The sequence below is a fragment of the Callorhinus ursinus genome, unplaced genomic scaffold, assembly GCF_003265705.2.
Source record: "Callorhinus ursinus isolate GAN/ISIS: 27379988/994484 unplaced genomic scaffold, GSC_fseal_2.0 scaffold6, whole genome shotgun sequence".
Lineage (NCBI taxonomy): Eukaryota > Metazoa > Chordata > Mammalia > Carnivora > Otariidae > Callorhinus > Callorhinus ursinus.
In genome coordinates, this window is record NW_027397068.1 from 72,168,003 (window position 1) to 72,184,449 (window position 16,447).

The 16,447-nt window shown below is 48.9% G+C and overlaps 1 protein-coding gene and 1 long non-coding RNA gene across 2 annotated transcripts in view; both read left to right on the top strand.

The window, feature by feature from the left end:
* Positions 1-4,411, top strand: part of LOC112819376 (uncharacterized) — a 228,666-nt gene extending 224,255 nt beyond the window's left edge. Inside the window, exons 9-10 of the long non-coding RNA XR_012378634.1 lie at positions 2,799-2,831; positions 4,126-4,411. This is a non-coding gene — a long non-coding RNA (uncharacterized lncRNA). The remainder of the gene's footprint in view (positions 1-2,798; positions 2,832-4,125) is intronic.
* A 2,806-nt stretch (positions 4,412-7,217) lies between these two features.
* The window catches only part of FNDC1 (fibronectin type III domain containing 1), a 99,567-nt gene continuing 90,337 nt past the window's right edge, over positions 7,218-16,447 (top strand). The window contains exon 1 of the mRNA XM_025866416.2: positions 7,218-7,486. Within this exon, the coding sequence (XP_025722201.1) occupies positions 7,378-7,486 (109 nt within the window). The 5' untranslated portion in view covers positions 7,218-7,377. The remainder of the gene's footprint in view (positions 7,487-16,447) is intronic.

Sequence of the window (16,447 nt, forward strand, 5' to 3'; positions counted from 1 at the left end):
GGTAGCTAGCCTCCAGGTCGGCCCTCCATGGTCTGTGTCTCCTGGTTTTCACACCTTTGTGAAAGCCCCCTCCCATGCTGAATCAAGGTTGGTCTGAGTCACCGATAGAATATGATGTAAGTGGCGATAGGTGACTTCCAAGATGCGTCATAAGAGGCTGTGCTGCTTCTTCCTTGGACTCCTGCTCTTCTTGCTGCAGGGAATGCCAACCTCATGTTCTGAGGACACTCAGCTCTGTTGGAGGCCCAGATGGAGAGGAACTGAGGCCATCAGCCAACAGCCAGCGCCAACTTGCCAGCGATGCGAGAGAATCCTCTCGAAAGTGGGTGCTCCTGCCCTAGCAAACTGTCAGATGATGGCACCCCGAGCTGACGTTTGGACTGCATCTCATGAGAGACCTCCAGCTAGAACTGCCTAACCAAACTGCTTCCTGCCCCACAGAAGCTGTGAGGGACAATATGTGAGCACCGCTTTAAGTCACTACTATTTGGAATAACTGGAACACAAGCCTTCCGGAAAAAAAAAAAATCTAAACCTGCCATATTCTTGGGCAGTTATTCAGTCAGGGGCCAGAAGAGAAGATTATGTGGAGAGGGTCTCTCTCTCTGTGCCTTTCTGATATGATGGTGTTGGTGAAGGTGATCACTGACATTATGTAAGTACGTGGACTCCTCCTCCCTGGCAGCACCGAGTAGTATTGAATATACCAAACCAGCTGCATGAGATGATTGGAGAAATTATGGTGTCTGCAAATCCCAAGGCACTCAACACCCATCTGTTGAATGAATGAAAGAAACAGCAAACAGGATGTGTGTCACCAATTAATAACAATAATAAAAAAACCCTGAATTTGTTACACAATTACTTGCCACTCATTCCTTCCCCACCTTGGAAACAATAAATGACTATCTTCTTGTGATTACTAGACCCATGGCACCGATCATCCAGAATGGGACCTAGTCTTTTTTCTTTTTTAAGAGAGAGAGAGAAAGAGAGAGAGAGAAGGGGGAGGGGCAAAGGGAGGGAGAGAATCTTAAGTAGGCTCAGCCCAGAGCCCAATGCGGAGGATTGATCTCATGACCCTGAGATCATGACCTGAGCTGAAATCAGTTCAGACAGTCAACCAACTGAGCCACCCAGGTGCCCCAGGAAATCTAGTCCTTCTAAATTGTGCTTGCAGGAGGGTCTCTCAGCCTGAGGATGTCTGCCCACTGGTTCAATGAATCGCTGGTTATGCATGGAGGGCGTTCAATACAGCCAGGATCTGGGTGTGAGTGGAGTGGCGGCAGGGCAGAAGTCCAAGCTTGCACTTCCTTCTTGCAGAGGCTCATTCCAACAAGCTTGTACCACTGAGTACAGAATGTCCTTCAGCCTACATGCACTCAACCAATGTTTGCTGTGCACCTGTGTGAGTCAGGTCAACACGCCAGTTCCTGGGCCACAGGAGGAGCAAACCCAGACATGGTCTCTGCCCTAGTGGAGCTCACAGTCACACTGTGGCGATGCACAATGGAGAAGCACATGGAACAGTGCAAACACGCAGCATCGAGAAGAGCTTACAAAGGGAAGTTATCTGGTGCTTCAAGTGGGCATACAGTGGCGGGGGGGGGTTGCATTTTACCAGCTTGCAGGGGTCAGGAGGACTTTGATATGAGCTGAGTTGTGAAGGATAGGAAGGAAGGCAAAAAATAGGGGAAGCGATCAGCTGGTACAAAAGCCCGGTGGAAGGAGGCTGCACGGTGACTCGGGGACTGAAAGAGGGCTGGTGGCGGTGCGCAGTTATTGTAGCAGGAGAGGGGTGGGGGTGGGGAGGTCTTCCACGGAGAGAAGAGACGGGGAGCCGAAAAAGGCCCTGACCGTGAAGAAGATGGAGGCATTGTGTAGGAGAATCAGAGAAGCCAGGACGGTACTGAGTGTCGGGGGCCAAGGAAGGGTGCATCCAGAAAGAGGAAGAAGACGTGGGGATGATGTGGCTGGGCAGTCATGGGACTATGGCTTAAGCAGGAGCAGAGGACTAAGGTCCCTTCCAGGAATGGAGGTAACCCACGAAATAGCTCAACTACACTTTTCTTTTCAAGGGCATCATATAAATAATTACTAAGTATAGTTCATGAATTATGTTAGAAAAGCACGTGGATTTGAATGGTACAAAATCATAGAAAGTTTCTTCTTGGGTGACACTTTGGTGCAGATTCTGAAGGATGTAAGAAAAATGGGCTTAGTTTGCTTCTCCAGTGTGGCCTGAAAGAATTGGTTATGAAGCTGATGCAAAAAAATGGTGCCTTTTCTAAAGTGTAAATAAAAGAGGCTCTAGTATTAAATGCCCCTCCCCCTGATATTTTGTTGCTGGTAATTCACAGAAGTGTTAGGGGACTGGTCTATAATGCAAAGAGGGCTGAGTTTGCAAAGGGAGTGTCATGAGTTGCCTCCTGATCTGACACTTAATAACTGTATTCACATGGACTGGGCACATAACCTCAGTTTGTACCTCTGTAAAATGGGCATAATAGTGTTTTCCTCCTTCATGGTTCATGAAGGTGAACAAGATCATGCTTTGTGAGTTGAAAAGCACCACATACTTACAGTTAAGAGTACCTGAAAAGCCGTATCAGTCACTCACATTTTAGCTAGAAGGAGGTATAAGAACGTCCTGAAAGGCAGATTTGGTGGGGGGAGGGTTTGGTAGAGTGCCCGTGGGTGCTGTGGGCTGGGGTAAGTGGTATGAGGGGGGGGCCACCCAGGAGGAAAGGGGGTGGGGGTCACTGCTGACGATCTCTCTTCTTTATCACTTTCTCCAGGACTGGTCATGCCGGGTAGCACGATACTACCAGGTATGTATTCCTGGGGAGAGAAGGGTCTTGCTGGGCACCAGGATTATGCTGGGCCTTTCTGTGGCTTGTCCGGGAGTAGCCCACTTTGCTGATGGCAAAGCCCCTGTCAGCTGTCAGCTGGCCCATGCCATTTCAGAGGTGACCACAGGTCTGTGCCCCTGGATAAAGGCCAGGTATGCAATAGGAGTTCATTAAAGGCTTGCTGAAGAAATAATTAGTTTCCCCATTTTGAGCACGAGTACCTGCCTAACCGCATGGGGTCTGAGGTGTGTGTGGCTGGTGTGACATGCTCCGTGCTTGGCAGCTCTGTGGTACCTATGGTTCTGCTCTTGACAGGAGGTGGGGCTGGGCCAGGGCAGGCTGGACGGCAGCCAGACGTGTGTTTTGCTAGCATAATGCCTCAGCCAAATTCTCAAACTGCCTACTGTGACTCGGAGACTGGACATTTTGAGCTTATATTCCACCCTGGTTCACTAATGCCTTCTCCCCAAACTAGACTTCTTAATTCCACAGGATTAGAGTGAGTGTACTCTGAGTGAGGTCTGCCTGTGGAAATTACATGCAGGGTTAAAGCCCTCCTTGGGGAAAAAAGAGAATAAAGTAAGAGAAGGAATAGGCAGCATTTAGAACGAAGTCCATAAGCTTCATGGCCGAAATAGCACAGAGCTCCAGACTGTACGTTTTTGTGTGTTTCTGTCTTTGATTGAAAGCTCTTTGAGGCAAGGGGCTGCCTGAGTCTCAGTCCCATTTTATCCCCAGATTCTAACACATTACTTGACGCAAAAACAGCTGTTCAACAAAGGTTATATAAAGGAATAGATTAATGAACGATTTCTCTTGATCTAGCCCAAGTCCTGTGCCCATTGACAAGTGCAAGGTGATAAACTGGGATATCTAGCTGCTTCCATTTGCAGCGTGTTTGTCTAAGAGCCTGGGGCCACCAGACAGAAACTTGGAGTAAGGTCTGTGGGCTTTCCTATCATGGCAATCAAAACATTCGCAATTAGAATCTTTGATGATTCTTGGTGGTGCCTGGGTGGCTCAGTCGTTAAGCGTCTGCCTTCAGCTCAGGTCATGATCCCAGGGTCCTGGGATCGAGCCCCGCATCGGGCTCCCCGCTCTGCAGGAAGCCTGCTTCTCCCTCTCCCACTCCCCCGCTTGTGTTCTCTCTTGCTGTGTATCTCTCTCTGTCAAATAAATAAATAAAATCTTTAAAAAAAAAAGAATCTTTGATGATTCTTAGGCTAGGTTGGGTATCTGACGTCTTAATCCTTTACGTTCCACTAATTTGCAGGATATTTGCACAGAAGAGAACTCCCCTTGGCACCGCTCTGCTGTGGAAACTAGTCAGAACTTCTTCACAGAGGAAGCATGTTTCGGGCAACGATGGATTTACGGATATGTAACCAGCACTTCTCTCCTGCATCTTCCAAACCCTGAGAAGGTGAATGATGTAACACTGAAGTCTTGTGAAATTGTCTGCTAACAAGAATTGCTCACCATTTGGATGATAAAGAGGTGTCTCCAATCCATCTGTACTGGACACGGGGCATGCAAGATATACTTTTATTTGTACTCTCTGCTTGGATCCTGATGCTTTTGCTGAAAATCGAATAGGAGACATCCGGAGTTGTCATGGTGTCATGGAAAAGACGCGCACCTGGAGTCAGATGGGAGGGACTGTCACCCTTACCTGTCACTAGTGTGGGTACACAAGCCACATAAACACTTGGAGCCTTGGTTTTTCTCTCTTAGAGCAGTGCCTCCAAGATTGTTGTGCGAATCAGAGCAAAAGAGATACTGCTCAAGACACATTTGGCAAAGCATTATTTTATTTTACCAGAAACATCTATCAGGTCAATAGTAAAATAGAGGGGAAGAAAACTTTGGAGAGCTTGTATTTTTGAAATGGTCACATCGAGGATAGAAGACTATGATTCTTAGATCAGATTTCTTTGAGGTCTTTTTTTCCCCATTTTTTTGTTTTTTGTTGTCTTGATTTTTTTTTTTCCTGAGGTCTTCTAAATCTCAAGTTTGAAGTTTCCTTTTGGGACTTTAAAAATGAAACATACTCTCAAATTTGTAATCAAATCAGAATCTGGACTTAGAAATGTTAGTCATTTCATTTATATCTTATAGTCCCTGGCTAATTGTACTGATCTAGTTGGAAGCAATTTTGCATTGTTCTTCACTCTGAAATGGCCCCAGAAGAAAGCTGCTCTAATAAGCAACACGCTGGGGAGGCAGGTACTGTGCACGTGCATTTCACGAGGAAGGAAGAAATATGCTGGTCAGGACTCGGTGGTTACGTGGGACGGAAATCCCATTCCGATTTGGCAAAAGGGAATTTTTGTCTCCTAGAGCTTAGGAAGTGCAGGGCTGGAGCTCGAGCCCAGGACTTGTGCACCTGCAGACTCTACCTCCCTGTTCCATTGTTCGTATTTTGGCTTCATTCTCTCTGGGTGGTGGCCCTCAAGGCTGGAGCCAGAGACACAGGCACCTCCTGGCTACTGTGTCAGTTTCCCGTGGCCTGCTGTAGCAACTACTGGTCTGCGGGCTTAAAACCACTGAAATGTATCCTCGCACAGTTCTGGAGGCCAGAAGCCTGACATATAAGTTCCCCTGGGGTCAAGGTGCCCAGGGCTGTGCTCCCCAGAGGGTCTCTAGGGAGAATCTGTTCTTTGCCTCTTCCAGCTTCTGGTGGCTGCCTCCTACCTTGGCTCATGGCTGCATTTCTCCTATCTCTGCCTCTGTGGGCACATTGTCTCAAATCCCCTTCTCCTTCTTGTAAGGATGCATGTGATGGCATTTAAGGCCCACCAGATAATCCAGGATAATCTCTCCATCTCAAAATGCTTAATCATATATGCAACCATAAGGTAACATTCATGGATTCCAGGGATTAGGGCATGGATATCTTTCGAGGGGCCATATCTCAGCCTACCATAGATGCCATCCTTCAACATCTGTGAATGACTGGAGAAAGAAGACTTTTCCAGCAGCTAGGGCTCTGACCCTGCTTGGGCCCCTAGGGCTCCTTGGACCAATTGGAGTGGGGAACAGGGTGGCGCGGAGGGGACAGGTCCCACTGGGGCCACTTGGCTGGAGTGGGGGAAAGGGCTACTATTCCCAAAAGAAGAGCAGGAGATGGGGGGCTGCTGGGCTGACAAAAACCACAGCCGCATTACATGGCTTATGGAGGAAACATCACAATACTAGGGAGCAATGTAAGAAAGAGCATATTTAAACATTAAAATGCTGGCAAACTACAAGAGCTCTGGGAGTACAAAGGACTCTCCGGACGAATGAAGAACAAACCGTCACCGGGAACCAGGAGAGAGTTTTCCCGAAGGGAAGGCTGAAGGAATTACGGGTTCATAGCCCATCACTGGGCAAGAGGCGCCAGCCAGGGTTTAAGGGCAAGGATGTGTTGCTTTGTTTCAGAAAAGACATACTGTGTTTCTCTTTTTCATCGGTCTACAATTCATTCAATAATCGTTTCCTCTCTGCCGAATGACACAAATCTGGTCAAGTTTTGGGGTGTCCCGACGGAGAACTGACTCCGTGTTAGGTTGTGAGCTTGAGCGGGAGCCGCATTGAGCGGAAACCGGCCGGCAGCCCGCAGCACTGGCGCCCCAGCGTGGGCCTGCCTGGCTCAGGTGTCCTTGTCGCCTCCAGGGGCGCTCCCCTCCCGCTTGGAGGGGAGCGAGCCTTCGGAGGGCGAGGGCTGGCCACACACAGGTGGGAGTCCGGTACAGGGAGCCCCTAATCAGGATTCACACCATCGGTCCTGGAGGAAGCAAGGCCAATCAAATCCTCGGGCTGGGACTTCCCGTACTTCAAGACGGATTCCTTTGCGACGAGTTGATGCGCTCCACAGAAATGACAGACAGGAACAGCAGTGTCTAAGGACATCAAACCCCCTCTCCTGGGCGCGCGGGGTGTGGGAAGGCCGGGGTGAGCCGCAGGAAAGACCGCAATGCGCAGAAACAGGTGAAGGGACCTGGCTCCAGTCCCCAACGTTAAAACCAGGAGTATTTACTTAAGGGACCACAGGGCACTCTTGGGCTTGGCAGCGACTGGACGCGATGAGCCATTTCCCGAGCCAGAAAACCAGAGAGGTTAGACAATGGGAGGAACTTCCCAGGCCCCTTCGACCCGCATCGCAATCACCGAATTTTCAGAACCACCAAACGGGGTTCCGGGGCGCTCGAGCTCGCGGAGTCCTGACGCGGCACCCAGTGCCCCTCCCGCCCGGGCCCGCCGCCCCGCCGCCCCGCCGCCCCGCCGCCCCGCCACCGGAAGGGGGCGCCCGCTCGCGGCTAAAAGGCGCGGCTGGCGGCCCGAGGCCTCAGTACACAGCGCGGCGGCGGGTGCGCGGGCAGAACCATCAGCGCGGGGCCAGGACGCCGCGGGCACGGCGCAGAGCGCGCACACCCACACGGACGGCGGGGACCCGACGGCGGCGCCTCCGCGCTCCCCGACTCCCTCCCAGGGCCCACCCGCCAGCCGGCCCACCCAGCCCGCCGCGCACCCGGGGCTCCCGATGGCGCCCGAGACCGGGGCGGCCCCGCGCGCGCGGTGCCCGCTGCCCTGGGCGGCGTTGCTGCTCCTGGCCGCGCTGCTGCCCGTCGTGTCCCCGGCGGGGGCTCCAGGTACGCGCAGTCCCGGGCTCAGCTGCCCGGCTCTCCGCGCCTCCTCGCTGCTTCTCTCTCCACCCTCCATGCATCACCCACCCTGCCTGTCGCTCCGGGGACCGCCGTCCCGCTCTGTGCTGTGCGTGTCGTGTCACTAACCTGTGCGTCCTCATCGCTCGCGGGTCGGGGCGCGGAGGGGCGGCTGGGGACGCGGGATCTGGGCACTCGGCGCCTCGCGCACGGGAGACGGGCGCGGGACACCACTGGTGCCGGGGACCTCAGCGCCCTTGGTTTCAACTTTGCCGTCGAACGCCCCGGAGTCCGGAGACTCGAGCAATCAGTCTAACTTCCCGGAGAGATTCAGGCAAAGGAAAAACAAAACAAAACAAAACAAAACAAAACAAAACAAAACAAAGAAAAAAGAAAAGCGACCCTTTGGTGTTGCGGTGGAGGTGGGGGTGATGTTTTCCTTTGCCCAGAATATCCCCGTGGGCATCCTTCTTTCCTTCAGTTCACCTGCCCGGAGGTAGGGATGTCTGTTGGAGGGTGGCACTCGGGAGAGCAGCAGGGAGGCAGGGAGGCAGGACTCTTCTAGAAGCGCACGGGGGAAAGCTGCGAGCTGCCCGGGGGCGGCCGGGTACCTCAGCGCCCAAGCATCAGCGGCGCTCGGACGGAGGCCAGAACCTCCCCGGCGGGAACTTAGGAGCTGGGAGAAGATCCTGGTCTTGAGGGGAGGGAGCGGGAAAGTGGGAGAAGCTCGCCCTTTCCGGAAGAGACCGAGGGCTGGCGATGGGATAGATGCTTTCTTTCGGGGCTGAATTGTGAGCCGCGCTTTTCGGAAAATGCCAGGGTGCCGGTGTCAGATTTTTTTTGAAGGTTTCCCGCAGAGAGTTAAAGTTTGTGGTGGGTTTTCATCCCTAAGGCTTTGGTGGCCCTCCGTCCCAGCTCCTGTGCAGGCATTTTCACACTTGAAACGGTGTGGCTTTTTCAGTTTGTAGGAATCCAAGAAGTCCACATTTTTGTGGATACTATTCACTCCCAGCTGGGTTATAAAAATTCAGATGTGATTCCAAGGAAGGCTACTTGCTTTATGATGCTATTTAGTGTCCCTATTGCCCTCTTAGAAAGGGGAAACGAGGGACAGTTGGGGAGTCACGTTGCCTTGCAGTTCTTTTTGGTGGGTACCTCTGCATCAGGTTGATGCCACATGGTGGGAAGCCAGCAGTAACTTCTTCATAAAAAAGGCAGTACCAGTGGGAGATTTTGTTTTCCTCTGTTAGCAATCTCTAGGAAATCATTCACTGAATATTTGGTGTAGTAGTTAACAAGAATAAAACGATTTTAAAGCCTTTCAACTTCCCTACCTACAACCCATGGCTTCCCCCGCACCCCCAAAATTAAATTTTCTGAATGTTGAAAGGGTTTTTGTTTCAGAAAATGGGCTGGAACTGGAGATAATGCTAAACTGGCTTCGTGATGATTCCAGCTTCATTCCTGGTGGATTCCCCTGCCACCTGCCCAGTGGGGTACATTTGCGCGTGCTTGGATTCAGGGCTCTTTGTGGCAGTTCCCGAAATGCTGCCATGGTCCTTGCTATTCCTTCTCTTGCCTTCTGCTCTGTAAATCCACTGAGCTGTGGAATGTGGGAGCTGGAATGCTTGCTGGCACTTCTCTCGACTGTGTTGACGTGGGATTTGCAGGAAAATGATGATCAGACTAGAAATGGACCAGCACATTTCGAAATGAACATCTACTGCATTTAAATGAAATTAATAGAAGGAAAGCAACAGATATGTCCTGCAGATAGCTCCCCGGTGCTGTGAAAGAGATCATGGGGCACATAATTTATTTCATCTGCTCCTCTGGAAGGCTTCCTGTCTGTCCTGCCGTACGCAGCTACAGTCACTGCTCCGGACTTGGATTCTGGGTCTGGCAGCAAGGCCATGGGCATACGCTCCTTCTCTGGTTGAATCAATGCATGGGCCCAGCTAGCTGCTTGAGTCAAACCTTCCCCTGCTCCCCAAACCTTTGAGGGCCAGAATCCCTCTAATGAGAGCACCCAGAGCCACTTTAAATGACAGGCCACCACAGCGCACAGGGACTTTCCTTAAAACAGAGGAGATTAGCAGGGCATACTAAAGATCTAAATAAACCCTTTACCTTGGTGGTCCATTAAGACGTAAATCAAAATAAGCAAGTGATACCTCCGTTATCCATCCCTACAGTAAATTGCTAGGCAACCATTAAGATTATGGTGGCACTTGCCAGTCTGATAGGATACGTATCTCTAAACATGTGAGGACACACAAACTCGCAGACATTTCTAGCAGTTATCTTGGGGTGGTTATGGGTGACTTTCATTTTTTTCTTTGGAACTTAATATCCTTTCAGGGATTCTGCAAGGTCAAAACTATTTTCAAAGAAATGCCCAGATACTGTTTGCCGTTTTTTTTTTTTTTTTTTTTTTTTTTTTTTTTTTACTGTGTTGCTGTTTACAGCAAGAGTGGAAAGCTTGGTGGGTGAAACTGCTCGTGCTTTTGCGTGAATCGAAACATTGGCACCATAATGAACTAGTAGTCATTGAAGTGAAGAAAAGATATGGCAGTTTCAATTAAGAACGTCCTGGTACAAAAATTATTAATTTTACCAAGTCTCTACCTTTGAAGGCATGTCTTTTTAATATTCTGTGTGAAGGAACAGGAAAGGGACATACAGTACTTCTGCGAGCTGCCCAAGTTCAGTGGTAATCCTGAGGAAAAATCCTAAGGAAAATCCTGGTAATCCTGAGGAAACCTCTTGTGTGATAGTTTGAGTTGTGAACTGAACTAGCTTCTTTCTTCATGGCACACCATATTTACCAGAAAGAATGACCACAGACAAACTTGGGTATTCGGCAGACATCTTCTCCAAGATGAACAAGGGGGCCTGTCACTTCTAGTAAAATAACTGATAGTCTGTCTTGCCAGTGATAAAATTTGAGCTTTCAAATGAAAATTGGAATTTTGCCAAGTTATCTCCAACATCATTTGGAAGCTTCGCAATGCTTACAAACTTTTCTAACAATATCAGTGGTGAGATAAATTAATGCGATGGCTTAAATATTGTCTTATAAAAACATGTCAGCATTTAGATGACCTGCATAACCAAGTGAACCAGTGAATTCCAAGTGACCAGTGCATAATGTTACCAAATCTTGCCTGGCTAAATGATCTAGCCAAAGTGCAAGAGAGCCCAGTGGATTTTTCATGTAACAAAATGTGAAAAATGCCTCATATGGTTTCAGATTCTACATCATGACTAATCTTGAAGAAACTGCTACTTGATGAGTTTTGGTGTAGTATCAAGGATTTTCCAAAATGCTTCATAAGGCTGTTAAGATACTTTTCCAACCACAGAGCTGTGTGAGGCTGGATTTTCTTCAGGCACTTCAGCCACAACATATTGTAATAGACTGAAGGTGTAAGCAGAGAAGAGATCCTGCTGTCTCCTATTGAAGAGATGCGCTGAAGTGTAAAACAATACCACTCTTCTCTTTCTTTTTGTTTTGGAAAACAGTTATTTTTCATAAAATACAGGTTTTTTTTTAATGCCAATATGAAATGGCTTACTGCTGCTATTTTAAAATGATTTAATGCATGCAGCAGAATGTGTGCTTAGTTTACACTTCTGGTCAGTAGATCACAACAGATTAAACCCACATAAATATAACCTCTGCGAGATCCTCATTAATTTAAGAGTAGACAGGAATCCAGAGAACAGGAGGTTTGATAACCACTGGGATAGAGAGGGGAAGTAGGTCCCCCATCAAGATGCCTGGCTCTGAGTCTCAGTGCTGTGTCATGCACACGCTGTGTGGCCCAGCCTTGGGCCAGCTAGTCAGTCTCCACTAGTCCAAGTGAATGGAAAGTTTCCTTCCATCTCCAGAAGTCCTCAGGGGCTTTCCTGTGGCCCAACCTACACCCAGCTCTGTAGGGTTTCCCTCTACTTCTGTCCTCTTTGAGAAGAGAGGGTGGATATACCCTTTCATCTTGTGCATTGGAGCCCACCCAGATGAAAGAACTGCTTAATTCATCAACTGAGCATGCAATTTGTTACTGTGAAATCAGAGGTTGTAATAGAATTGCAGAGTGATAATTCATGTCTTTGGAGAGTTGTCACTGGACAGTCCCAGAGCATTATCAATATGTCTTGACAGGGCCATTCATATCTCTAGTTAAGTCACAAAGGCCCATTCCCTGAAAACAGGCAGAGGAGGAGGTGAGGAGTGTGTGTGTGTGTGGGGGGATGTATTAGTTTCCCATTTACTGTTGTAACAGATTACCACAAATTTAGTGGCTTAAAACAACACACATTTATTATCTTGTAGTTCTGGAAGTCTGAAGTCCAAGATGGGTCTCATTGGGCTAAAACGAAGGGCTGTGCTCCTTCTGCAGGGTCTTGGGGGAGAATCTGATCCTTACCTTTTCCAGCTTCTAGAGATGCCCACGATCTTCTAGCAGCCCCTCCTAGCGGTCCTGTCACTCTGCTCCCTCCCACACATTGCCTTCTCTGACTCTGGCCTTCCTGTCTCTCTCTTTCACTTATGGGGACCCTTGTGATTATATTGGACCCACTGGGATAATGCAGGATAATCTCCCCATCTCCAGGTCCTTTACTCAATCACATCTGCGAAGAAGTCCATTTTGCCATGTGAGCTCACATATTCACAGGTTCCGGGGATTGCGGGTTGCACGTCATTGGGGGCTGTTGTTCTGCTACTACAGGTGAGGGTGGTGGGGTGAGGCTAGACACAAACATTTCAGAAAGGATCCCATCACCCTTCGCTGAATGAGGAGCAAACCTCTCTTCATTGTTCCTATGGAACTGGGGATTTCTTAAGTTATCATTAAACCTCTTACCAGGACATGTTATTTCAGTTTGAAAATATAGAGGCGAGTATTTAGAGATATAAAAATAAAGGAGAGGAAAAAAATACGTATATTTACTTGTTAATCCATTGACTATTTCCGTTAGGATATATCCGAACTTGAAATTTTAGATGCCTTTGACGCCAGCTGGGTAGCTGGGGGCAGGGACAGATATGGCTTCTTTCTTTTATCAGTTTTAGTAAGCACATATCAGGGCATTTGGATCGGGGTATTTGTTATACATACGAGCCAACATCTTTTCCTTCCTTCTAGAATTTATCCTTGTTACAAAGAACACGAATTTAATTCTGTTTTTGGGAATTGTGTTATTATTGATTTTTCATTAAGGAAATTTCTCCAGTATGGGCCAGATGGTTAAAATTTAGAAATTTCGAATAAGGTATCTTTGTGCCGCTGAGCGTTGGGTGACGTCATGAGGAAGCCACATTTCCCGCCCCCTTTCCTTCCTTTCCTCTCGGCCCCGAGGGCGGCCGCGCTTGCGCTCCGCGGCCCTTAGAGGGCGCTGCTGGCCTTTCGGCGGCGTTTCCACCGCCCGCTGGCCCCTTGCACTGGGGCCCCAGCAGCTGTGGCTTTAAAGAGATAAGAAAATTAGGATAAACGTGCAGTTATTTGCTTTGGGTTTCCCTTAATGTTTGCCTTTTGTCAACTTTTCTCCTCGTTGAAGCTTCCTTCAGACAGTAATCCGGAAGGACAGATCATGCATTAAGAGTGACATTGAGTGCTTGTTAGCAATTTTCAGCTGATCATTGGTGAGGAAGAGCTTGAAAACCTGAAGCTAAAGCAGGGGTCGGCAGCTCTTGAGCCCTGGGGGACCCCTGGCATCTCTGCCGGTCCCCCAGAGCTGCAGCAGCTGGAAGACAGGGAGGGACAGGCGACCCTGGAGGAGGACGCGGGCCTCCTGAGCGCTGTTTTGAGTGAGTTGATTATAATCAGTCTCAGTTTCTCCGTTAACCTCCCTGAATGCTTTTTGTATCTGGGGAGAGTAAGGTGCGTTCTAAGGCAGATTTGTAAGTACAGCAAAATAGCTGGGGAGCTGCTCATGTTATTACTCACTTCTGCTGTGGTCCCTTGTATGGGGAGGAAATGATTAAATTATAATAGCATCATAATTTATATGGTATAACGTACACAATATTATTTTCATTTTTACGTGGAGTTCTTCGGTGTGCATTTTAATTTCCTTTTAATACTAACTGGCAGTTAAAAGTGCCACAGAGTTTACCATTTCTTTCTATGTCATATCATCTGATTTTCGTGGAAACCTTGTGAAGTTAGTAGCATCCTCCCCTCACCATGAGGGAACTGGCTTCACAGGAGTTCACTGGTTTTCCCAAAGTTCACAGGAGTTGGCTGGTTTTCCCAAAGGAGTTAGCTGGTTTTCCCAAAGTCATGTAGTCTGCAGTATCCCAGGATTTGTATATGTGCTGCCGAAGTGAGCACAGTATCCCAGGATTTGTATATGTGCTGCCGAAGTGAGCACAGTATCCCGGGATTTGGACCCCAGTCTTCTGGATCCACATCTTCTGGGCTTCCTGCCGACTAACCGAGTTCCTGTTTGGGTGTTTGCTGAATTCCCCGTGTTTTCTTCTTTGGGCTGGCGGTGGGAGCTGGCCCCACCACTTCTGATTTGCTCAGAATGCCCTTCTAACTCTACGTTCCAGTAACACTGCCGTTGGCTGTTGAGAAATGATCCTGTCACACACCGAAGCGTGTTGAACTCTAGTAGGGCTTAACTTCAAATAAAGTTGCAGTGAACCTATTCCCTGTTACAAAATATATTTGGCATTGGGTATAAGCGCGATCCTCATGGCAGGCAGTATCCCTTCCTTAGTGAATCCTGTTGAAACTTGCCCTTGAGATCAGTGCTCTGTGTCTAGTTGGTTACAGAAACCCTTCAGCGTTTAGTACAGTGGTTCTCTGTAGATGCCTGATCCTTATGATGGAGGCTGTCAGCCTTGTGCTGTAACCACAAGGTTCCCAGAATTCAAGTTTGTTTACAGCAGACCATTTAAATCAAGGAACAGTGCTGACAGACATTAGTTGTTAATCTAGGGGGTTGGCAGATCCTCATCTTTCATAGGGGTGGCATTATCATTAAGGTGTTTGGAACTTCTCAGAAAACAGTGTTCTCTAAATGCTGGGATTTGTTTTTTAGGGGTTATTTTATTGTGTCACATCTCTTCACCCACATTTGCTTCACCTGACCCAGCTGCTAATTTGCACTGTGTGAACTTGGGCAGGTCATAATTCTGCAGGCTTGTTTCTCATCTATGAAGTGAGGAGATCGGACTATGGACCATGGCTAAGGGCCCCTTCTGGCTCTAACTTTGTTTGAGTCTCCATTTAAATGCCATCCATCCATCCATTCAGTCAGTCAGTCAGCATCAATGCATGTCAGATGCAGGGATACCAAGTCCAATAAACATAGTCTCTCTGTCCAGAAGGCATAGGCAGAGGGGGGTGGGGGAGGGGATGCACACAGTGTGGTGCATATTAGGACAGTCCCTGGCGGGAATCGGACTGGATATCCAGGACAGCCATATTCGAGCTGGGTTTCGAGGAGGGGAGTGGGCATTAGTTAGGGAAGGAGGGCAAGGAAGGACATTTCAGGTGGAGGAACACCATGCCATGTGTGTGTGAAGGCACAGAGAGCCAAGGAACATCATGACCATTTGAAGAAACATGTGTTTTCTGGTGGCTCCTGCAAAGTGGCCCCCCTGGGGGAATGGTGGCATTCAGGGCTAGAAGGGCAGCCCTGCTAGGCAGCTCAGGAAGGTCCTAGAGTTTGACCATAGTCCAAAGTAGTCATGACCATTGAAGGAGTAGCCATAGTGGGGGGTCGCACGGCCGCTGAATGGAGGACAGAGCAGGAGTCAGATCCAGAGGGAGGGTGTTCTTTTATATCTGCTTATTTATTTGAGGCTTTGGAGCTTTCTTCATTACATTGTGGACCAAGCTGAGAGCTCCTAACTACTGTCTTTACCTTCAGTCCTATTGGAAGTGTTCTAGCACAATCCCATTTTGGAATGGGTTCCAAGTTACCATGAGTCTCATGCGTCCACATGTGGGCAGATTGGTAGACTTTACAGTTAAGATGGGAGTGCTCAACAGTTGAATACAATGGCTTTGGGGTCGAGGGTGGTTCTGGGGATGGAATTCAGCGGGGTTTCCAAGGGAAAAAACTGTGTGAATAGTTTTAGGAGTTCGTGGGAGTGGCGGTGGTGGGGAACTTGGAAAGGAGGAAATCAATGGATATAATTTATGCAGGCCCTTAGAGTTTAAATAGTGACACTCTGCTAGGAAGACAACTAAGCATCCATCCACTCGTTCTGGGGTCTGAAGGCTGTTTTGTGGTAGACAGGTGGCCACAGCAGCCAGAACCCGCAGTGCTGGGCAGGGGAAGAGGCCAGGGACCCTGAGAGTCAGATGTGGTCTCCTAGGAGCTCGGGAGTAGCCACCTCAGCCGGGCCAGGCCAGGGCCACCTTCTGAAGACCCCAGCCAGGGGCTGCTGTTGGTGGGGCGATGGCTGGGCAGGCAGCCTTCTTAGTGGCACCGTCTTACGGGGGCAGCGTTTTAAAACATAAAATCCCCTGCGGAGAAGGCTCAGTCTCTCCAGACCGTGATGGTGCCACAGGGCTGCTTCCACCTAGAGAACAGAAAGCTCCGGGGTGCCTGTCCCACAGTGAGACCGGTGTGGTCTGCAGTGTGGTGGCTTGGTTTCTGAGGGCACTTTCAACGGTCATTTATCAGGAGTCTACCCTGGCGTGCTCTTTTCCCCAAGCATCCAGGTCAGGGTTTAGGACTCCACTGTAGGCATAAAGGACTATTTCTGAAAAACGGCTTTTTAAAGTGTCATTTTTGAGGTAGTTGTAGTCACACGCAATTTTAAGAAAGAATGCAGAGGTCTCCTGTGCCCTTCCCCCAGTGTCTCCCAAAGGTGACATCTTGCCTAACTCTAGTGCAGGGTCCGTCAGGCAGCTATGTTACGATCCAACAGTGGGCCATAGTTGAGCCATAGGAAGACATGAGTCACTGTGTTGTACTCTGTGC